Here is a 23,638-nt window from a genome sequence, read left to right on the forward strand (position 1 = left end):
TAAAGTAAATAGTTTAGGTAAATTAAAACAAACCAACAACAACAACAAAAAAAAAAAATAGAATAGAATCATGCATAGGGCTCTGAAAGCCAGCACAGTGGACTTCAAAAGTAGGATAATAAATAAATAGACAGATAGATAGATAGATAGATAGATAAAGTAGGATAAGTCCCATCAACCGAAGCTCAAAAAAGCCATAAAGAAAAAAATTCCCATACCTGGAAATTAAAAAGGATCCCCCAAAATTCTTATTTCCCAAAGCAGCAAACAAGACAGTATAAAAAACAAATTATTAAGTCACCTCCAAAAGAATCATTAAAGTTAGAACTACCAAAGCTTTCTTCAACCCACCACTTTACTGCAGTCCTCAACTTAGAGAAAGACAGATTGTCCATGTGTGTCACCTTCAACCTGATATTCATAGCTACATGCTTCAAAAGAGTTCCCAAATTGCTTCTATTTTTTTGCTACTCACAAACTGCCTGAAGCTTCAATCATTTCCTGCTTCTCCCAGCTGCAGGACTTGCAATTAGGAAAACATTCACTCCGCGTCTAGATCAGGTCTGGGTAGAAGGATGAGCTCATCCCTTCAGATACGCACCTGATCCTCAGGAAGCTGCTCCTCCTCCAGCAAACAGGTCTTTGTATGTTTAAAGTGACACCCACAACCTGTGCAACCACTTGGCCAGAGCCAGAACAAGTCCTTCCCTATACACGCCTGGTGCCATGGAATCATTTCCTGCTCTAGCCACTTCACACAGCCACAAAGTTCAGGCAGCAGTGGCAACAGCAGCTACTGCTGCTGCTCTAATTATGGACTCACCAGAGAACTGAATTTTCAGCTACAATGGAGATCAGGTCCTTCAGTACTACCTTGTGAACCTTGAGCTGTTTGTTTCAACAGATCCTTACCCAGAGTCAGACCTTACCAGAATCACCCTATTTTCCAGAATTTACAACTCATTTTCCTACACCAGGATTTATAATGCTTCTACATCTCTTACTGTTTGTCCTGTTCACAAGTCTCAATTAACCAAGGCAGCTAAATGTACTATATGCAGTTAGAACTAAATCGTGAAAACTCAAGTTAGCTACTCAGTTTTACTACTTTTTTTTTATTTTTTAAGATTTTATTTATTTATTCATGAGATTCACAGAGAGTGAGGCAGAGATATAGGCAGAGATCACAGGATCACAACCTGAGCCAAAGGCAGACACTCAACTACTGAGCCAGCCAGGTGCCGCTCAGTTTTACTACTTCTAAGAAAACATTTACTCTGACACAGCTGTCTATTTATTGATAAAGGACATAATCCTTTTTTTTTTTTTTTTCTTATGATAGTCACACGGAGGGAGAGAGAGAGAGAGGCAGAGACATAGGCAGAGGGAGAAGCGCTCCATGCACCGGGAGCCCAACGTGGGATTCATGACCCGGGCTGAAGGCAGACACAACCTCTGAGCCACCCAGGTAGGTGGATGTAGAAATTATTTAAAAACAAAATCTTGGGCAGCCTGGGTGGCTCGGCGGTTTAGCGCGCCTTCAGCCCAGGGCCTGATCCTCGATCCCCAGGATTGAGTCCAGCGCTGGGCTCCCTGTGTGGAGCCTGCTTCTCTCTCTGCCTATGTCTCTGCCCCTCTCTCTGTCTCTCATGAATAAATAAATAAAATCTTTTTAAAAAAATTTTAAGTGTTATAAAGAAGAAATAAACAGTGATGTGGGGGCAGCCCGGGTGGCTCAGCCGTTTAGGGCCGCCTTCAGCCCAGGGTGTGGTCTTGCAGACCCAGGATCAAGTCCCATGTCGGGCTCCCTGCATGGAGCCTGCATCTCCCTCTGCCTGTGTCTCTGCCTCTCTCTTTCTCTCTCTCTGTCTCTCATGAATAAATAAAATCTTAAAAAACAAACAAACAATGATGTCAAGAAAGAAAAATATAGAAAAATGTTCATCTTCACAGGCAATCAAAGAAATAGAAATTTAAAATGAGATCTCACTTTTCACCTATCATATAAACTGTTTTTACTTCGTTCAACGTCTATTTATCATTGCTGATATAAGTGCTAGGAAATTTATATTTTTTCCACTCATCCCTGGAGGAGTGTAAATGAACATAACCTTTCCAAAGGGTGTGTGTATCAAAGTAGCAAAAAAGGTCTTCAGGTTCTCCTGTGGAGACTGAGAGTTAATGAATATTTTTAGACCATTACCCACTTTACACATATCAACTACTCTTTTCGGTTTTCAGCCCTTCTGGGATAGAAAGAAGTTCCATGCTCTTCCCCTCATCACACTCTCTTGCTCCAAACCTTTTTTTTTAAGACTTATTTATTTATTCATTAGAGAGAGAGAAGCAGAGACACAGGCAGAGAGAGAAGCTGGCTCCTCACAGGGAGCCCGATGTGGGACTCCATCCCCGGACCCGGGGTCACGCCCTGAACCAAAAGCAGACGCTCAACCGCTGAGCCACCCAGGAGTCCCACTCCAAACTTTTCTTAGAAAAAAGTATCAATGCCTCAAAAATAAGTCACATGGAAAACATGGGCACCCAGCCCACTTAGTTAAAAGATGCTAGAAAACACAGAATCTCATTCACACCCACATGCTACTCCAGCCTATAGATGGACTGCTGCAAAAAAATCAACTCAATGAAAAAAACTTCACCTGACTCATCTTTAAATCTGTATGTCTTAAGAATATCATATATTACATGGGTGCCCAGGTGGCTCAATCAATTCAACATTTTGATTTTTGGCTCAGGTCATGATTTCAGAGTCCCGGAATCAAGTCCCAGGCCGGGCTTGGTGCTCAGCAGGGATTCTCTCTCTCTGCTCCTCCCCCTACTCATTCATGCACCTATCTCCATGCACTCACTCTAAAATAAATAAATCTTTTTTTTATTTTTATTTTTATTTTATTTATGATAGTCACAGAGAGAGAGAGAGAGAGAGGCAGAGACATAGGCAGAGGAAGAAGCAGGCTCCATGCACCGGGAGCCTGATGTGGGATTCAATCCCGGGTCTCCAGGATCGCGCCCCGGGCCAAAGGCAGGCGCCAAACCGCTGCGCCACCCAGGGATCCCTAAAATAAATAAATTTAAAAAAAAAAGAAAAAAGAATTATTATGTATTACAACATAGTTGTATGCCTCCACTTTTTTTTTAAAGATTCTATTTATTCATGAGAGACATAGAGAGAGAGAGGCAGAGACACAGGCAGAGGGAGAAGCAGGCTCCATGCAGGGAGCCCTATGCGGGACTGGATCCCTGGTCTCTGGAATCCGGCCCTGGGCTAAAGGCGGCGCCAAACCGCCAAACCTCGGAGCCACCGGGGCTGCCCGCCTCCACTTTTTTTAAGGCATATCAACATTTGTTAAAATGGGCCAGTAATGTATCTAGACACACACAAAAAAAATGAAACAGCAATTTAGCAAACCAAATGTGAAAAGACTCTGAATAAAAGTATCTGAATGCATTTATCCTAACTATAAGTAGGAAGTATAAATACAGTATAAGGGAAACAAGTAGTTTGTACTCTCATCTATCAATAGCCTCCTGAAAACACTGGTTTCCTGAAATTGGCTGAGAGCATCCATAACTCTATGCATAGCAATTATTAAATATAATTTGGCAATGTGGTACATTAAAAGAAAGAGTTGCAAATCAGAACACCTGGGACATTGAAGCTTTGTGACTTTAGCAAGTGATTTAAAGTTCCTCTAGGGGGCAGCCGGGTGGCTCAGGGGTTTAGCGCGGCCTTCAGCCCAGGGTGTGATCCTGGAGCCCCAGGATGGAGTCCCATGTCTGCACTCCCTGCATGGAGCCTGCTTCTCCCTCTGCGGTCTCTGCCTCTGTGTGTGTGTGTGTGTGTCTCATGAATAAATAAATAAAATCTTCAAAAAAAAAAAAAAAGTTCCTCTAGGCTTTAGTTTCCTTAATATAAAAGGAAATGTATTGGACTCACCCACCTCTAAGCATTAAATCTAGACTTAAGTATCAACAATGATGGTATATTTCATTCTCACTTAGATTTCTAAAGAAACCATGTAGTAAAATATAAAATTTTAATTTCAATCAGAAAATCAGATTTTAGACTTTGGAATACAGAGTTTTAAAAGTCTGAATGCAAAAGTAAAAATACATGTGATATGTATATACATTTTTCTCAATACAAAAAAACCAAAACCCCGAGTAATATAAAAAAAAAAAAGTCTAAAACAAAAAAAAAAAGTCTGACTAAATCTCTTAAAGTCTGTTTTAATAACATTTGCCCTATATTGCATATGAATATAGATAACTGTTTCCATTAAAATGATCACTTTCTAGGAGACTCCAAACGTTAACAATTACTTGTTACAACTATTTTTCCAAGCATAGCTCCCTATACAATCATATACAACACAAATATAGCAATTTACTCAATTCTCTGTACAACAATACAAACCTCCTATTTAGCATCATACTAATATTCAAATTAGGCCCCATATGTAGTGTAAATATTTGAGGGAGAAAAATCTATGAACAAAGATGCAGAGATTGAATTCTGGTCTTCTGGCCAATTCTACCTTCAATCTCTGGTCCCCAAATCCCAAAGTACCCTCCCTGCAAAAGAAAAGAATCTTGCTTAGGTTTTCCAATCACATATATTTCCAACTCCAATCCCTAATTTGCCATTTACTAGCTCTGTGATCTTTACCAACTTCCTTAATTTCTTAAGCTTCCATTTTCTTGTCTTTAAAACTGAAGTACTGGGGATCCCTGGGTGGCGCAGCGGTTTGGCGCCTGCCTTTGGCCCAAGGCGTGATCCTGGAGACCCGGGATCGAATCCCACGTCGGGCTCCCGGTGCATGGAGCCTGCTTCTCCCTCTGCCTGTGTCTCTGCCCCTCTCTCTCTCTCTCTCTCTGTGTGACTATCATAAATAAATAAATAAAAAATAAAAAAAATAAAACTGAAGTACTGGGCAGCCCTGGTGGCGCAGGGGTTTAGCACCACTTGCAGCCTGGGGTGTGATCCTGGAGTGTCCTACGTCAGGCTTCCTGTAGGGGGCCTGCTTCTCCCTCTGCCTGTGTCTCTGCCTCTCTCTGTGTCTCTATGAATAAATAAGCAAAATCTTAAAAAATATATAAATAAATAAAAATAAATAAAACCGAAGTACTAGTACCAGTTGTTGAAAAGCAGAGTGTTATAAAGATAAAAATGAGATAATGTGCCTGGCACATTAATAATCACTCAACAAATGTTAGTTATTATGCCTATTATTGACTTAAGAACATATAGTCATATTTATTTTAAAAGAGTACAAAAAAAAAAAAAAAGGGACATCTGGATGACTCAGAGGTTGAGCATCTACCTTTGGCTCAGGGCGTGATCCTGGAGTCCAGGGATCGAGTCCCACATTGGGCTCCCTGCATGGAACCTGCTTCTCCCTCTGCCTCTGTCTCTCATGAATAAATAAATAAAATCTTAAAAAAAAAAAAAAAGTACAAAAAAAGACTTAAATTATGAAATGATCTGTGAATTTTCTCAAGCTTTCATTGTAATGTTTATCTCTTTTGAGAAACATGATCTACTGATGCAACACAGTTTAGAATTTGGTTAATGGTTTGTGATTTTTAAAATCATTTCTTCCTTTTTGGTCTTGTCAACCAGGTAAACTCCTGAGGGCCAGAACCTTGTTTCATAAGCTTGGTTTCTACATCATGCTTATTACATTGTAATTATTTGTTTCCCTGTCACTCTCCCTTTCTAGGTTCTAAACATTGCAAGGCAGAGAGCAAGGCTTACTTGTATTTGTATCCTGAAGACTTGGCAATCACACAAAATAGGTCTCAAATAAATGTTTGTTGAATGGACAAATGAATGAATTAATCTCCACCCCCACACACACACTGTCTAACACAGTGCACTATACATAATAGGAACTCAGTAAAGCTCCTTAATGGATTCGTGCAGAAATCTTTTGGACCCAACCACATAAAGCTGTATCTTGCCTCAGAAAAGTACTTCTACTTTGGAGTTTAGCTCTTAATATTACAAATTAAAAATTTTAGTCTAACACATATCAAATAAATAGATTTAAAGACTAACTGTATCAAGGCTAGTACCAGAAGGATTTAAAAGACATTATTCTAATTAATGAATTTGTGAACCTCAACATGGAAAAATCCAGTTACATAATTAAAAGAGAGGTTAACCCCTGCAAATTTATACCTACAAAAGATAGTGAGAAAAATTATCAGAAAGTTTGTATCTGTAAACTGAAATAGGTAAATTATTTTTACGCCTGAATTGAAGCCATTGTTTCCACTAGAAATAAGAGTTCAGGAGCAAAGTGGTCCAAAGTGGTCCTGTCTCCACAAAACAATCCTGAGATTCAGAAACTAAGTATTTTGCCCTCTCCTTGATTTTAACTCCTGGGAGACTTCTTTTATTCCCAGATTAGCAGATACTCAAAATTTGTTCTGTCTCAAAAAAAAAAAAAAAAAAAAAAAAACAAACTCACCCATTTCTTAAAAGGCAAATAATCTGAATATGCACACTTTGGGAACACTAAGTTTTATATTCAAGTTAACTAAAACTATCCCTAGTGTGCAGCCTGCTGCTGCTGCTGCAATTAAAACACTTTTCTTAGTTTTTAAATTACATCCGTGGAAGGCTTAAGTGTTGTAGTGCACATTGTTTCACTGTATCAGCTAAACTGGTTTTTGTACTGCATGTATAATTTCTTAAGTACACCGTAAAGGAATGCTATACTTGAATAAATCTGGGAAGAAACGTGATCTCAGCATACACACACCCCTTTTTCCAACTCAATACGCTCCAGAGGAAGAACATCTTAGTTTGTTTTTTTTTTTTCCTCGGGAATTTCTCTCCCGCCCCCACCCCACGCTTTACAGCAGCAATCACTCATGATCCCACTCGCAGTCTCTCCGCAGAAAGAACCTTACCAACTAGTAGTAGTTCACCAGGACCCTACTTCCACATCTCATAGTCTGCGGGGAATTTCCTTGGAAGGGGCGGGTGGTGGTGGAGGTCCCGGACGCCACCATTCCCGCCACGCCATTCAGGACCCAGGTCCCGGCGCGCAGTCCTGGACCAGCGTGCGGGGGACCCCCCGGGAGCTGCGAAGGGTCCGACACCGGGCCCCCCCACTCCCCCCAAGTGCAAAGCAAACGGGGCCCAACCTCCGTGCTCGACATACCCTCCTCTTCGCAGTACCCCCATTTCTTCTCACTTATTCCTCGCTGTAGTCCGGTCCCTTTATCCAGTTCTGAGTCCGCGGAACCCTCTTCCTACCAACGCGCACACACCCTCCAAGCTCCGGCCCCTGCCCCTTGAACCCTACTACACCCCGGTCCCTCCCACTGGACCTCACAGCAGCTCCAGCCCTCCCTGAGTGCCCTAGTGCAGACCGGCGTCAGGTCCCTGTACCCACCCGGACCCGGGTTCTCCCCCGCACGTCACACGCCGGCCCATTCCTCCCGACCTACCCCCCTCAAACAGGGTTACCCCTGCACCCCGTTACCTCCGACCCCGCCCCCCTGAGGGTGTCGCACTCACTGCTCCTGCCGCCGCATCCTTAACCGCCGCGGCTGCTATAGCTACGGGGAGCCAAGGCAACCAGCTCTCGCGACACTTTCCTCAGCTAACGGCGAGAACAGCCGAGAAGAGCCTCTCTCAAGAAAGTAACCGAGTCAGGCTCGAGAAGGCTAAGTATATCTCGCGATAGTAGTGTGTAAAATGGCGGCCGCCAAGCGTTGTAGGGTGGCCTGGGCAGGTCTGGTGGTGGGCGAGGGTGCGCAAGACTCCGGAGCCAGAGAGTCGGAAAAGTATTGCAGGGAGAACGGGCTCAGCCGGGGGGAGTTAGTATGGCGAACCCTACACTGGAATAACTTTAGGGATGTGGCCTTCTCTTCTCCAAGTGCCTCAAAGAGCAGTGTCTTCCTTCAGCGGGAAGTTCCCTCTCCCTGGCATTTTTTTTTCCCCCTTATGCATGCGGAGTGGTTAGAGATGGAGGGATCAAGTCTGACCTTAGCATCTCCTCGTAACCTTCAAGTTTTCATCCGTTCTTCTCACACTGGTTTGCAAGTGGTATTTGGTTTCACAGAAATATTGGTTTACTTATGGGTTCCCCACCTCTTAGCAGTTTGCCCAACCAAAATAGGAAACAAAAGTTAAAAAAAAAAAAAAATCAAACATAAGCCCAGGTGTATGGCCTTGGATTCGGAACGGAACCGCACTGATGGATGATTTGGACTTTGCACTTGTTGCTTGCACTCTGTGGATACATCCTTAATGCCTGACTCCACATTTAGTTTGTAGGCCCTTCTCTCTGCTCTCACACAAGGGTAAATGCAGACTCAATAGCATCTAGAACAGAAGATGGATTTGAAGAATGTTGGTGAAGCTGATCCGAAGGTAGTGAATTATCTCAACTGGTTATTCAGTTACAAGTCAAACTCCTTGTTCTTTTTTTTTTTTTTTTTTTTTTTTTAAGATTTTACTTCTTTATTCATGAGAGACAGAGAGAGGCAGAGACACAGGCAGAGGGAGGAGCAGGCTCCATGCAGGGAGCTGCGGGGTCACTCCCTGGGCTGAAGGCAGACGCTCCACCGATGAGACACCCAGGAGTCCCCAAACTCCTTGTTCTGCTGTTTTCCCCGTTCTCACTACTGCACTTAACTTAAAATAACAAGAAAAAACGTTGCTGAACAAGAGTAAAGCAGAGAGGAACAAATAAGAAAATAGAATAAGCGGGGGCAGCCCCGGGTGGCTCAGCGGTTTAGCGCCCCCTTCGGCCCAGGGTGTGATCCTGGAGACCCAGAATAGAGTCCCACGTCGGGCTCCCTGCATGGAGCCTGCTTGTGTCTCTGCCTCTCTCTCTCTCTCTCTCTCTGTCTTTCATAAATAAATAAATATAATTAAAAAAAAAAAAAGGAAAGAATAGGTGGGAAATTCACTTTCTACCCTCAGAGCCCCCTGAATAGTTCTCATGGTCTAGACCAATGCTGTCTAGTAGAAATATATTGCGAGTTGCATTATGCAACTTAAGATTTCAAGTGGCCACGTTTTCAAAAAGTAAGAAATACGAAATTAGTTTTGGTAATTTAACCCAACATATTCAAAATATTTCAACATGTAATCAATATTTTAAGTCATTTTTTTGAATATTTTTTAATTATTGAGACATTTTACTTTTTTCATATTGAGTCTTCAGAATCTAGTGTTTATATTTACAGAGCATCTCAACTTGAACTAGGCACATTTCAAGAGCTCAATACTTATATGTGACTACTGACTAGTATTGGAAAGGAAAGCTCTAGACAATACACTAGGGAATACCCTATCTTTAGGGTAACTTTAGGGGGATGACTTTGGCCATTGTGTTTTATGTAGAAGAAATTCCTTTTGAAGTGGCTGATTCAAATGACTGCAGAAGCTAGGTAAGTAACAATAAAAGATGACCTACTATAACAGTAGGTAGTAGTGGGGACTAGGACTCATTAGAGAGTACAAGCTCATAACTCAGGGCAACTCCCCTGAGCTCCTGAGTTTTAAAAAAATGATGACAAACATAAAATGTCTATGAGCAGTATAGACAGCCAGCTCTGCTGCCAATGTGTGGTCTCTGTGAACTGTGGCATTCAAATATATGAAATATTTTTGAAGAAAAGATTTTTTTAAGGGATGCCTGGGTGGCTCAGTAGTTGAGCATCTGCCTTTGGCTCAGGGAGTGAGGCTGGAGTTCTGGGATCAAGTCCCACATCCCGCTCCCTGCACCGAGCCTGCTTCTCCCTCTGCCTATGTCTCTGCCTCTCTTTCTGTGTCTCTCATGAATAAATAAATAAAATGTTTTTAAAAAGAAAAGATTTTTTAACAGAATAGTGCCTAAATAAAGACATAGCAAACCTCGAGGATTCCACTGGCTGTATCCTGTGCAAGTGTGCACTTATCACATTAAACCACCATTGAAGTGGAATGGGGTAATTGGGCAATGCACATTTAGGAGGTCACTTGAAGTAATGAGTACTGGATTTTTTTTTAATATTTTATTTATTTATTCAGAGAGAGAGGCAGAGACACAGGCAGCAGGAGAAGCAGGCTCCATGCAGGGAGCCAGACGTGGGACTCAGTCCCAGGTCTCCAGGATCACACCCCAGGCTGTAAGCGGCACTAAACCGCTGCACCACCAGGGCTGCCCACTGGATGTTATAAGCAACTGATGAATCACTAAATTCTGCCTCTGAAACTAATAATACAATGTATGTTAATTAAACTGAATTTAAATTTAAAATTTTTTAAAGGAAAAAGAGAACCACCATTGCAACCTCTGATAATAATTTGACTTACAAGTAGAATTCTCTACTGAGAAAGTAATTTTACAACCAACCTCAGCTCCCTGTAAATTAATAAGCTTGTGACATGATTTTTTGTTATATTTAGGATTTCAGACACCCTAGCATGGAAAAATTAAGTTTCTAGGCTCCCAGAGCTGTTAACTAGCAGACCTTGGACTTTTTTTTTACCCCAACTTTAAGAGTAGGCTTTTAACAATTATTTTATGATTGACTCTGAAATCTCTATGTCACAAGAAAGTTGTTATGTGTCTTTGTATAGCTGATGCCTGACATAATACCTGGTATCAGTAGGCACTCAATAAACATTTATTGAAGGAATATAGACCTGGGGGTGGGTGCAAAGTGGGGGAGCATATAGTTCCTTAACTTTTGGGGGAGGTACAGACTTTTAAATGTGAAAATCTGATGAAAACTATGAACCCTTATACAGATCCTGTCGGTGCCCTGCCTGTATTTCCTCATCCCACTGCAGAACTTACTACAGCTTTGGTAGACAGTACAAGTCCATAGCTTCCTACCTCAAACACCTGAGTATTTATTTGCCTGGAAGAGCCAGCAAAGTTAACATTCCCGCTAGCAATCTGCAACCGATGCAAGATGGGATTCGGTGGCAAACCATACAGTTCCTCACCCCCTCAGTGGGGCAATTATGGGGTCTGTTCTATTGTAGTGTTTCTTAAAATTTAGTAACACATACGAATCGCTTGGAGATATCAAAGACACAGATTCTTTCTTGAGTTGGCATTTTAATCAATCTCGCAGGAAATAATGAAGCTGCCAGTCTACAGACCACACTTTGAATAGCATTTTTCTCAGATTGTACCAAATGGGATTCAACTCCAATTGCCCAAAGTACTTTACTAGCTTTCTTCTCACTCCTTTACACTGTTTGGATTTCTGGGATCACCATCTAACCTTCTAGAATTATATACACCCAAATCTTTGCCTCAAGGTCTATTTGGGGGGAAATCCAACCTATGGCAACACTCACCTTAGAAAAATACACACAGAAAAATCTTTAGAAAAAGAGTGGGGACTGTTACTCAGCCATCAAAAAGAATGAAATCTTGCCATTTGCAACAACATGGATGGAACTAGAGGGTATTATGTGAAGTAAAATAAATTAGAAAAAGACAAATATATGATTTCACTCATTTGGAATTTAAGAAACAAAACAGGGATCCCTGGGTGGCGCAGCGGTTTGGCGCCTGCCTTTGGCCCAGGGCGCGATCCTGGAGACCCGGGATCGAATCCCACATCGGGATACCGGTGCATGGAGCCTGCTTCTCCCTCTGCCTGTGTCTCTGCCTCTCTCTCTCTCTGTGACTATCATAAAAAAAAAAAAAAAAAAGAAAAGAAAAGAAAGAAACAAAACACATGAACATGAAGGAAAAGAAAAATAAAATAACAAAACAGGGATGCCTGAGTGGCTCAGAGGTTGAGCGTCCGCCTTTACCTCAGGGCGTGATCCTGGGGTCCCAGGATCGAGTCCCACATCAGGCTCCCTGCATGGAGCCTACTTCTGCCTGTGTCTCTGCCTCTCTCTGTGTGTCTCTCATGAATAAATAAATAAAATCTTTTTTTTAAATAACATAAAAGCAGAAAGGGAGGCAAACCACAAGAGACCCTTAACTATAGGGAACAAACAAATAGGTGGGGGGATGGAGTAATTGGGTGATGGGCATTAAGGAGGGCACGTGAAGGGCAGCCCCGGTGGCGCAGCGGTTTAGCGCCGCCTGCAGCCCAGGGCGTGATCCTGGAGACCCTGGATAGAGTCCCACATCAGGCTCTCTGCACGGAGCCTGCTTCTCCCTCTACCTGTGTCTCTGACTCTCTTTCTCGCTAGCTCTCTGCATCTCTATGAATAAATAAAATCTTTAAAAAATAAAAAAGGAGGGCACGTGAAGTAATGAGCCCTGAGTGTTACAAATGCAACTGATGAATCACTAAATTCTACCCCTGAAACTAAAAATACACTGTATATTAACTAAATTGAATTTCAAAATAGTAATAAATTAATCTTTCAATTTAAAATTTGCATGTGGGGCAGCCTGGGTGGCTCAGCGGTTTAGTGCTGCCTTCAGCCCAGGGCGTGATCCTGGAGACCGGGGATCTCTGCCTCTCTGCCTCTCTCTCTGTGTCTCTGTCATGAGTAAATTTAAAAATCTAAAAAAAATAAATATAAAAAATAAAATTTGCATGTGCAGGTTGTCTGGGTGGTTGAGTCAGTTAAGCATACGACTTTTAGTTTCAGCTCAGGTTATGATCTCAGGGTTGTGAAAGCGAGTCACACATTGAGCTCTGCACTCAGTAGAGAATCTGCTTGAGAGTTTTTCTCTCCCTCTCCCTTTGCCCTTCCCCTCACTCACACTCTCTCTCTCTCTCTCAAATAAATCTTTAAAAAAATAAAATTTGTGTGCACTACATTAAAATGTATATAGTATAAGCATTGTAACATTTAGCACAACTACTTTTTGCAAATAATAAACAGTAACTTAAAAGTAACTTAAAAAAAGAGGTGGCACCCTGGCTGGCCCAGTCAGTAGAGTATATGATTATTATTATTTTTTGAATGACTTTTTTTTAAGATTTTAAAAATTCATTTATTCATGAAAGACAGAGAGGGGCGGGGGGGGCAGAGACACAGGCAGAGGGAGAAACAGGCTCCATGCAGGGAGCCTGACGTGGGACTTGATCCCGGGACTCCAGGATCATGCCCTGGGCCAAAGGCAGGCGCTAAACCGCTGAGCCACCCAGGGATCCTGAGTGTATGATTCTTGATCTTAGGATTGTGAGTTCAAGCCCCACTTTGGTTGTGGAGATTACTTAAATATAAAATCCTTTAAAAAAAATACAGAAATAGAGTTTTGTGTACAAGTTTAGAGGAAGTATGAATCCCTGAAATGTGTTCAGGTTGTAAAGGAAAATGATGATGGTAAATGTTATGTGGCCCAAGGTCCGTGAAAATTGGATCCATCTATGCAAAGTCTAGCAACTTAGTAAAATCGTTAATGGCCCCTGGAGTTGGCTGAATTCAGCCAGCACTCCTCAGAAGTTATTTTCCCAGATCCTATTAAACCATCTCTTTATTCTTCCTGGTCTGCATCACTCTCATTTTGTGGAACACAGGTAAGTCTGGGACTCTAAAGAAACCACATGCTTGAAATAAAAATAAAAATAAATAAAAATGAAAATAGCACTGGGGATGCCTGGGTGCCTTCGGCTCAGGGCATGATCCCGGAGTCCCGGGATCGAGTCCCACATCAGGCTCCCTGCATGGAGCCTGCTTCTCCCTCTGCCTGTGCCTCTGCCTCTCTCTGTGTCTCTTATGAACAAATAAATAAAATCTTTTTAAAAAATAGGATTGTTGCTCATCCCTAATGGATTGTCATGGTTTTTTCCCCAATTATAGTGCTTTCTGAACACCACTGAAGTGCCCTTGTGACCCCTAGATCTTTTCTTGATGTGTTCACACAGAACTAGGCATACTGTATGCCTGGTTTCTCCCACTTTCTTCTGGATTCTAACATGGCTCTCTACTGTATGTCATCCTTTCAGGAATCTATAAACTGTGACCCACATATTCCTCAGGCTATTCTATTGTCATCTGAGACTTTATGGCATGCTCTAGTTCTGTGATATTTGGGTAATCCCGACCATCCCAATCTCTAGTCAGCTACACAAAGAGAGCTAACACTAGCGTCACCAACATCTACTTCCTAACCACAGCACACAATAGCTTCTTAGCTTTGCCCACATATGGGCCAACACATGTGTTTGTGCACGATTGTCTTTACTCTTGAATAATTATGTCTTTGTATATACCTATGAATATGGTCTCGTGGGTGTGGATGTGGGTGTGGGTGTATAAGCAACCAGAGCTCAGGTTTGGTCTTGAAGTCTGAATAATGAATGCTTAGTACTTGACTTTAATTAGTCTCTGTGCATTGTTAGCTTCAATTTTCATCTGCCCTTAAATATCAGAGGAAGAATGAGTTCATTTCCTTGAAGTTTATTGACTGTTACCGGTGGCAGAGCAAATTCCATAAAAGAACAGGTTCCATACAGAGCAAGTAGAAGGGGAGCTCTGAGCTGGTGAGGAAGGATGCTTGGAGTGGGGACTTGGAGTGAAGACTGGAAAGATAGATATTTCCCTCCTTTTTCCCTCCATTCCCACCAGGATACTGGATTTACAGTAGGGACATCCTGCTTAGCATTCCCTTTCAAATTGAACATGAGAAGAGAAAATTGATACAAAGTAGAGGAGGAAACACCTCACAGCTCCTCTGTTTCTCCATCCAAGGGGATGCCAATATCCACATTGTAATCTACTGGTTCCCCAGAGCTCAGCCAAGGAATAGGGGTTCGATTGAAAGAAGGCCTGTTGGAGAGGCTCTGGTTGTAGAGGACCAAGGGTTCACTCAGTAGGGGCCCCAGGTCAAACTTGGGCATCTGGAAGGTCATGCGTTTGGAGGCCTTCTCATATCCACCATAAGGCATTGCTGTCCTGAAAAGGGGACACATTATTTAATTAAAAACCAGGATAAAAGGAACAGCTTTATCAGTAAGATGTTACCCTGTTTTGAGAATGGGGAAGTTTGTGAATTTTAGTTTAAGATTGCTTCTGCCCAGTGCCTGGGTGGCTCAGTCCGCTATGTGGCTGACTCCGGCTCAGGTCATGATCTCAGGGTCCTGGGATTGAACTCAGTGTTTGGCTCTATACTAAGTGGGGAGTCTGCTTCTCCCTATGCCTCTCCCTCTACCCCTCCCCCAGCTCATGCTCTCTCTCTCTCTCTCTCTCTCTCTAACGGATAAATAAAATCTTAAAAAAAAAAGAAAAAAAGATTGCTTCTGCACTCCTTATTCTTCTTCTCCTTTAGTACTCCATTCCTGGTTTGCTTGTTTCCCCAGAGCTAATAATGAGAAAAGAGGTGTAGTGGGTACTGGATAGAGAGCTTCATGGAGGGTTGTGACTCAGACACTATAGAACCAAGGGTCGTCTGAGACCACCTTAAATTACAATGTAAAGATACCCTCCCCCCCCCCCACACACACACAACTCCTACCCCACTTCCAGTGGATAGCCATGGCCTAGTGAGAAGAATTAGCATTGCCTGGAAAATTCAGGATTCTTAGGATCAAATGCAAAATGCTTCTCTAGTGTTTCCTTATTCTGCTTTTTTTTTTTTTCCTTATTCTGCTTTCACATAGATCTCCTATCCACAGTCTAGAGAAGCCAAATTCCAAAAGAATAGATACTTAAGCTTTACTAGAGTATAAAAAAATTGAACAGTAATGGAATCCTACAAGAACAATAACGGAATCCTAACCTTGAAAGAAAGGAACCTCCAGTGTACTTTAAATATCTAATACACTATTCCCCCCCGCTCTTTTTTAAGATTTCTTATTTATTCACTTGAGAGAGACAGAGTGAAAGCACGAACAGTGGGGAAGTGCAGAGGGAGAGGGAAAAGCAGACTCCCCACTAGCACAGGGAACCCAACATGGAGCTCTATCCCAGGACCCCGGGACCATGACCTGAGCAGAGGGCAGACCTTTAACCTACTGAACCACCCAGGTGCCCCTATATTATTCCCATTTTACAGCAAGGCAACCAAGGCTCAGAAGTAGGGTGACTTTCCCTTGCTCAGAACAACTAGTAAGTGGCAGAGTGAACTAAAATCTTGCCTCCCAGCAAACATTTCCTTCATCAGACTGCACTGTTCCTCTGGACTCAAGTGAAAAAAGCAAAGACCTCCAGTTAGGGCTCCCATGTTCCTTCCCTCCCTCCTCAGCTTCCTTCTGGAATATAAGAACTAAAGTCTCCATCCCAGCTGAGGACACTATGCCACATACTGGAATGCATCTGGTTCCTCCTTCATAACCCCTACCTGTTAAAGGACTTATATTGGGGAAGTTCAGGTTTGGCCCCATAGGCCAGTAAGTCGATGCCAAGCTCCACTTTCTGCTGAGAGTCCACCCCCATGGCTCTCTCCCATGGGGAAATATAGGTCTTGAACACAGTGATATGTTTTCCTTCTCCACCCGTCTGGTCTCCTGGCAGCCACAGGAGAGAAAATTAAGTCAATAATAATGGTTAGTAGCCAGTGGAAGTTAGTCTTACAGTCCTCCACTAGGGAAGTTGTTGAGGCCTGAGACCAAAGATATAACATCCTGGTAACTGTGCTAGTTTTGTGGGAAAATGACAGCCTGGGGTCGGATCTGTGACTGAAACTGAAAAGCCAGAAAGGCGAATGAAAGATAAGGCTTCCGGGTGAAACAGACACAACTCAGTTTTCTCCTGGGCCCAGAGAATCCATCTAGGTATCTCCACAGGCCTCCCTTGTTCCCTAAACCCAGCCCAGGCCTCATTCCTGGGAATATCTCTGCTCTAGGGACCAGACACATTACTCTTGGGTAAGGATACTTGCCTGTTCCTGTCTCGCCAACCCCTGCTGTTCCAGCAGCTCCTCCTTTGCCAGTCTGGCCCCCAGGACCACCTGTACCCCCAGATCCAGACCCAGAGCCCTGATGGTGATGCTGGTCAGAGCCATGATGTGTGGCAGAGCCACTCCCCCCGGCCTGGCCTCCACTGCTGCCTTTGCTGTAGGAGAATCCCTGACCAGCTGTGCCCAGCTGTCCCCCAACAGTGGGAAGGAACTTCTGGAAGTGATCCTGAAAAGAAAGGACAAAGTGAAGGAAAGATTAGGCAATGGGTATGGGGAATATACAAAGATGCAGGTGTGCATAGCAAGGAGGAGACGGTCAGAGACAGTGGCTAACCAGAAGACACTGAATCCTCAGAGATTCCACCTCCAATAGGTGGAAGGACAGTGGATAGCCTGGCTGAGAGGAATTAAACCTTCCTTAAGGGAGAGGACGCCCCCTGGCTCAGATTTCCTACAATTACACCTTATGATGGACAACTCATTCTCTACACTTTTCCTTTCCTAACATTACCAAGACAGAGGACCAAGATTTCTGCTCAGCTAAAATGTAAAAGGGTAAGGTGGCTTCCTTTGAAGAGCTAGAGAGACCTCTGTCCTCTCCCCTTCTTTAATCCTGTCTAACAAACAGAACTCTCTTCTTTCTCTTTTTCTTCCTTTTCCTTTCTCCTCTCGGTGTCCATGGAACCAGGACTTCCTGACCATGAAACTGTAGCAGGTAGGGGGAAGGGTGATCAAAAGGGCAACCCTGGATTCAGCCCCAAAGACTAAAAATAACCCCACCAACTCCTTCAGGAGGCTCTCCTAGCCACCCCACCATGTACACCCCTCTGTTCCAACCAGTGTAATCAGACCCAGCCAGGGAGGAGAGCTTTTGGCTTCCTAAAGTTAGATATGACCAGCTCAGCACTTTTGCTCTGCTTCTCACTTAAGGGCCAATGACAGACACTCCTGCCTCTGGCCCCACGTAGGCATCTATTTCCACTTCCCCCTGGCTGCCCAGCAAAGGTGGAGGGGGAAGAAAGGTAATGGAGAAGATCTCCTCCTTCTCAGCTATAACATCTTGTGCCTGGCACCTTTCCAATCCCTACTTCTCTTGGGAAAAGAATCCTCACTAGGGGACATTAGCGGATAGTTTCATGGAGTCCTTAGACAGATTCTTCAAATAAAAGAATGGCTCAAGGAGATGGTTATAGAAAGTCCTTAACTCTTTCTAGGGTTGCCAGATTTATCAAATAAAATCAGGGGACACCAGTTAAATTTGAATCTCAGATATACAACAAATACTTTTTTACTATAATTACACTCCAAATATTGCATGGGACATATTTATATGTAAGAGAGTATTCATCGCATATTTAAAATGAAAATTTAACTGTATCCTGTATTTTTAAAATTGAATTGAATTGAATTGAATTTTTATGTCCCAAATATTTCACGGGACGTACTTTACTAAAAAATTATTTGCGTATATCTCAACTTTAGAATACAGGACTTGGTGTTCTGTGTCTTATCTGGCAAGTCTATCTTTAACACTTATCCATACTGGGAAGGGACTTTCTCCCTGAGGGTGTACCCGCCCGCTTGCTGGCCCTAAGAATTTCAGACCTGGGCTGACTCCCTCTGGAGCTGTTGGGGGTTTAATATATCTTAATAAGCTTATATATATGCAGGGAGGGGAGGTTGGTGATATTTTGGAGATTCAGGGTCTACCAAGAAGCTGCCAGAAGAGGCAGTAGGCTATGAGAGTTGTAAAGTTCTGAACTCACCATTGAGCTGTCGGAGAAGACATCAGGGTGGTTTTCATAAATAAATTTCTCTACCCGCATCTGCCGCAGTTTGAACATCTTGGAGCCCCTATTAGTGAGCAGTGACAGCTCTTCCAACATCACATCCCTTGGGACACTGATCTTCTTGCCCAAGTTCAGGCCTGAGCTCTCCCGTCCACCTTCCAGGGAGGTGGGGAGGAAGAAACAAGAAGAGTAAAGTAGGATTTTCTAGGCTTACAATACAGATGCCATCCACAACTACGTGTGTGAATCCTGCAGGATCACAGAGGGAAGCACAGACTGTCTGTGATATCTGATCAATTGTACCTTGTTTGTGAGAAATTTTTATTTCCTGGGTTTGGAGTTGAAGATAATGCGTGGGAACTGGGGTGCAGAGCGGAAGCAGTGGGGATACTAGAATGGAGAGGGTGAATGAGGTAGAAGGGGCAGAGGCATGGAGTGTGGGGCAAAAGGACTGAGGGAACATCATAGATGGAACCATCGGGGGAAACTATAGTGCGGGAGCAAGCCCAATGGCCAACACTGTGTGGAGTTGACCACATCTAAATACATATTTGTCTTAACTCTTTTCCCTTCTCTTCCCCTCAAAGAACTCTGGCTGTAGACAGCCTCTGGGTGTTGGGAGAGCTCTTCACGTGCTTGTACTTCTACCACCCCCACCCCCCACCCCGCCCCCATGAAAACAAATGCCTGAGTATTTTTCCATCTTAAGTGCTCACACAGGTTCCCTAGCTCTGGGGTAAAAAGTAAGGAAGTTAACCATTTATTGAGACTTCGCTGTGTACCAGTCGCCATCATATATATTCTCTTCCTCAAACATACCTCACTGACCTGTGAGTCTTGTTGTCCTGGACCTGCACTGGGTGATATGTCAAGGATACTGTTGTCTCGGATTACAAGGTGAAAAGGGTGGAAGGGTGAGTGGTCAAGTGTTGAATCCTTTCTCTTTCTCCCTGCCCCCACCCCTAGAATTTCTCTGGTCTCTTCACATCTCTTCACCTTAAGACATATGTAATTTTATGATTTTTCTGGGACTCTTGGGCCTAAGATGCTCTTTTTTTTTTTTTTTTTTTCTTTTTTCTAAGATGCTCTTAACAAGAAGTCCCACACTAGGTAGGTGCAAACATGCCATACCTCCAGTGAGTTCCATGATTAGCTTGCTGGATTTCCTCTTCTTGTTGGGGGCTGGGGTTCCTGAGAGCGGCATTGTGGAGGCAGATTCAACCTGGATAGGGTGGGAAGGGGAATATCTACAATAAGGCAATACTTCTTAACCTGGGGTTAAGGGTTTCAGGTTAAGGCCTATTCCCCAAAAGTGAAAACCCATTGCTTTAGGGCTTCTCCTTTCTTGGAAGCAGGGCAGAAAGTACAGATGCACCCTCTGCTGCTACCTTCTACCAACCTCTTTCCTGCTGTTTAAATAGAGCTCATACAAGGATTAGGAACATAGTATGTGTTGGGAGCAATGGGTAAAACAAACAACACACACACAGGGCACTGCACCCAGGTTTCATTGGCTTGGCATGACTTTTAAGTTTTTATTTTCATGGGGCTCTCAGATCAGGGGTGTCATTCCAAACTCTGGTCTTTCTTCAGTCTTCCTCAAACCCCCTCCCAGGGGTGGGGAATGTTCTGCCAGAGTTGAGGAGATTCAGCCAAAAACATTCTCATAGGAAGGAAAGGTCATTGCTCCCCTATTGGGCCAGTTGGAGTGTGGCCTGGGAGGTCCCAGCAGTGTTCCTTGCTCCCTTTCAGTCACTCCTGCCCCAGAACCCAGAACTAGAGTGGAGGGGAGGGCCAGGGGCATTTGAACCCTGATGTGTGTCAATTCAGCAATATTATAGCAGTGCGGAATTGACGGGGGACAGGAATGTAATAATAGAATCTGGCAGTGGAGGGGGACAAGCTGGGAAAAGCTGCAGACTCCAGCTCCTCCTTGACAGAAGTTGGCACTCAGCAAAACACTGTCTTCTACTGAGCCCCGTTTCATAACACGTCTGCAGTTCCACTAACTTAATGGGGCATGCTGAGGCCAGACTCCAGGAACTGCTAAATGGGCATTCACTACACCTCTCTCAGCTCTAACTAGATTACTTTTTCCCCCATCCAGCCTCTCAGACCCCCTTCTTATGATCCCAGTGCTTCCTCCAACATGTCCATTCCCCCCACCCTCCTGGGCCCCTCTCCTTTCAACTCTGTGGCTCCCCCAAACTAGACAGCTGGGGACAAAGCATAGACAGGGGAGGGAGACAACTCTCCCAGGATCGAGGGTCACAATTGCAGACACAGATACAGCAGTCAACAGAGTGGGCTCCAGACCCTCTGGCCATAGAGCTGGAAACTTACCGGCTGCTCAGGCGGTGGTCAGCACTCCCTGGGGTCCAGCAGCTTTGGAGGACTGAGCTGCTGTGACCGGAGAACTCGAGCTGGGCAGGCGTGGGGGCAGCACTGGCAGTGGGGGAGGGAGGGCAGTTATTAATAGAGATGATGAGTACAAGCAGCTCAAATGGCACTGGGGGTACTGAGACCCTGGAACCAAGATCCCGCCCTCCTTGCCCAGAGGCTCAGGAAGGGGACAAATGGCCTTTGGGATTCTCCCACTAAGCTATCTGAGCCAGGGATCAGTGTGCCCAGGGATTCCCCTTTCTTGGCATCTAGAGTCTGAGATCCACAGAAGCCATTCAGGGAGAAATTGAAAACTAAAAGGGAAAGAGGAAGCAAGCAGAAAGTGATGGATAAGAATTCAGAGTGGGAAAGCAAGAACTTGGAGAACATGTCTGGAGAGCCACTCAAAACCAATCCAGGCTGGAGTTGGAGGGACATGTGAGAGCATCTTGGGGGTGAGAGGCCTTAAGGTGCTATGTTTGGGGAAAGGAAGTCTGTTCATAATGGGGCTGCTCATTGAAAATTCCTTGATGTGTTGGTTTTTCCTCTGGGAAAGCCAGATCTTGGCAGAATAAGGGACCAAGTTCACCAAATCTAGTGCTTCCTATGTTGTCAGAGATGATGTGGGGAAGACTTGACCAATTTTTACCTTTTCATTCCCATTTGCTATTGGGGTGCTCAGTTCAGTTTGTTTTGCGGGATAGATTTTGAAGTCTGAGAACTACATACATGCCAGGTCCTTACTTTCTGGGGTTCCCACTTGGGATTTTCTTCAAAGGGAGGACATATCCCATAGGATCTAGATTGTCCCATTCAAACTCTTTCAGAAGATCCCTTGTGCAAGGGCACAAGTTTGAGAGCCTCCTTGAGGGAAGCCTGTTATTTACCCAGGCCTTTCCTCACTAGCTGCATGAACATCCTGGATCCTCTTCCACCCTCTCAGATTCTGTAACCAGCTGCTGCTACACCTCTTGTTACAATAACCATCCTGTTGTGGCTACTTTAAGAAGTGACTTTGCAGCTGCCAGAATGCCCCTCTGCCAGCTCTCCACTCTTCCTGACCTTGCCCTTTTCCCATCCTGAAATTTTCAGGGTCAGGCCAGGGTCTGAAAAGTCATCCCACCTCCTTCTAGTTGACCTCTGCCCAGACCAGTTTAGCCTCCAAATCCCTCATTTTTTGTCCTCCTTCTCCATTCCATCCCAACCCAAAGAAGCAATTAGAAGAAAAAATACAAATGGTAAATGGTGATTTTGTCATCACCATCACACTACTCTCAAAAACAAAAACAAACTGAAGTTTTGGTCTCCTATGATTGAGGACCTAAATGAAGAAAATATCCAACTATGCTCAATGGGCCCTTCCTCTGGAATTCTGAGCCTGTGTGCAGAAGCATCAGGGTCCTGGGCCTGGTTATTTGCACAAATATGCCCCCTACTGGAGTAATAGCACTTTCTTTCTCAGAAGTCCTTAATTCAAAAAAAAAAAAAAAAAAAAAAAAAGTCCTTAATTCTATCTAGTCTGCCTCCAATGCCTTCTCTTCTACTTTCTTTTTTTTTTGGGGGGGGGGGGGTTACTGTTTATTTATGACAAATGTTCCCCATCCGTGGTCTTCTCCCTTCAGAAGTTCTTTGAAAAAAAAAATAACTAAAATGAAATAATAAAATAAAATAAAATAAATAAAATAAAATAAAATAAAATAAGTTCTTTGAAACGATGCCGTCGGCCTTGGCCAGCCGGAGGATGGAGTCATCAGACTCGCCCATCCTGCGAATGGCCCCGCAGATAGCGTAGGTCTTAAACTGCCCGTTGAACCTGCCGGTCACTTGTCAACCTCGGCCACGTTCATCTGGATGGACGCGTGGTCCTTGGCGCCGATGATGCGGTTGCTGGCGGAGCATTTCCGCGGCACGTACAGGTCCACGAACTCGCTGGCGTCGTTCTGCATGTCGAGGGCGCACCTGCTGCCGTCACCACGAGCTCGAGCGCAGAAAGGCTCTACTTTTCTTTTTAAAGACTTTATTTATTTATTCATGAGAGACGAGAGAGAGAGAGAGAGAGAGAGAGAGAGAGAGAGAAAGAGGCAGAGACATAGGCAGAGGGAGAAGCAGGCTCCCCTCCGGGAGCCCAATGCGGAACTCAATCCCAGGATCCTGGGATCACAACCTGAGCCAAAAGCAGACGCTCAACCACTGAGCCACCCAGGTGCCCTCTTCTCTTCCATATTAAACTCTCTTCCTGATCCACTCTCTTCCTTCCCTCTCCCATCCCACTTTCACCTTCAGGCATTGCTTTCCTATGGAAATATCATTGCTTCCTCCAGAAAGCTAGGAAATGATGATTATAGAAGTTCAGAGGCCCTTCCCACTCTCCTTGGTTCTGAAATTGAGGCCTTGCCTGGTAAGTATGGAGCAGGAGATGGAGAAGGGGAGAATCTGAATGGAGAACACAGGGAGAGAGAACCAAAGGGAACAGTGGAGGTGGCTAAATCAGAGTAGGACAGAACTGGTAAAGAAGAGCAAAAGGCCAGGCGGTAAAGGGCAAAGGGTGAAAAATAGGGCAGGAATGGAGGAAGAGTTCAGGAATCAGGAGATCGGGGAAATGGGTTAGAGAAGATGGAGGAGAGTCAGGATTTAGGCACACAACTAGAAGAGATGACAGAAACAAGG

The 23,638-nt window shown here is 44.0% G+C and overlaps 2 protein-coding genes and 1 pseudogene across 8 annotated transcripts in view; all 3 read right to left on the reverse strand.

Annotated features, from left to right (window-relative positions):
* USP54 (ubiquitin specific peptidase 54) overlaps nt 1-8,178 on the reverse strand; it is a 122,346-nt gene extending 114,168 nt beyond the window's left edge. For 2 of the 7 annotated variants that reach the window (XM_072823587.1, XM_072823586.1), the window contains exon 1: nt 7,194-7,401. The gene's annotated coding sequence lies outside the window, so the exon portion shown is untranslated. Of the gene's footprint in view, nt 1-475; nt 609-7,193; nt 7,402-7,517 lie in introns of those variants that run through there. The other 5 variants (XM_072823589.1, XM_072823593.1, XM_072823590.1 and 2 more) reach the window with 5 other exon arrangements.
* Nucleotides 8,179-14,346: 6,168 nt separating this feature from the next.
* MYOZ1 (myozenin 1) lies at nt 14,347-21,040 on the reverse strand. The gene is made up of 6 exons (XM_072823628.1): nt 20,933-21,040; nt 19,721-19,811; nt 18,566-18,744; nt 16,782-17,025; nt 16,242-16,407; nt 14,347-14,857 (listed from the first exon to the last, which is right to left on the reverse strand). Exons 2-6 carry the CDS (start codon nt 19,791-19,793, stop codon nt 14,626-14,628), a joined length of 894 nt encoding a protein of 297 aa, XP_072679729.1. The 5' UTR covers nt 19,794-19,811; nt 20,933-21,040; the 3' UTR covers nt 14,347-14,625.
* On the reverse strand, nt 20,940-22,982 carry LOC140632144 (small ribosomal subunit protein eS21 pseudogene; annotated as a pseudogene).
* Nucleotides 22,983-23,638: the final 656 nt, after the last annotated feature.

This window comes from Canis lupus, chromosome 4 (genome assembly GCF_048164855.1).
Source record: "Canis lupus baileyi chromosome 4, mCanLup2.hap1, whole genome shotgun sequence".
NCBI classification, from domain to species: Eukaryota; Metazoa; Chordata; class Mammalia; order Carnivora; family Canidae; genus Canis; species Canis lupus.

Excerpts from the sequence above, each read along its gene's own strand:
- MYOZ1 (XM_072823628.1), bottom strand. The coding sequence starts at position 19,793 with ATGCCGCTCTCAGGAACCCCAGCCCCCAACAAGAAGAGGAAATCCAGC. Across the intron at positions 17,026-18,565 it reads TCTTCTCCGACAGCTCAATG|GATCACTTCCAGAAGTTCCT; the intron begins GTGAGTTCAGAA and ends CTTTCTTTTCAG. Across the intron at positions 16,408-16,781 it reads GGTTGGCGAGACAGGAACAG|GAGACCAGACGGGTGGAGAA; the intron begins GCAAGTATCCTT and ends TGTGGCTGCCAG.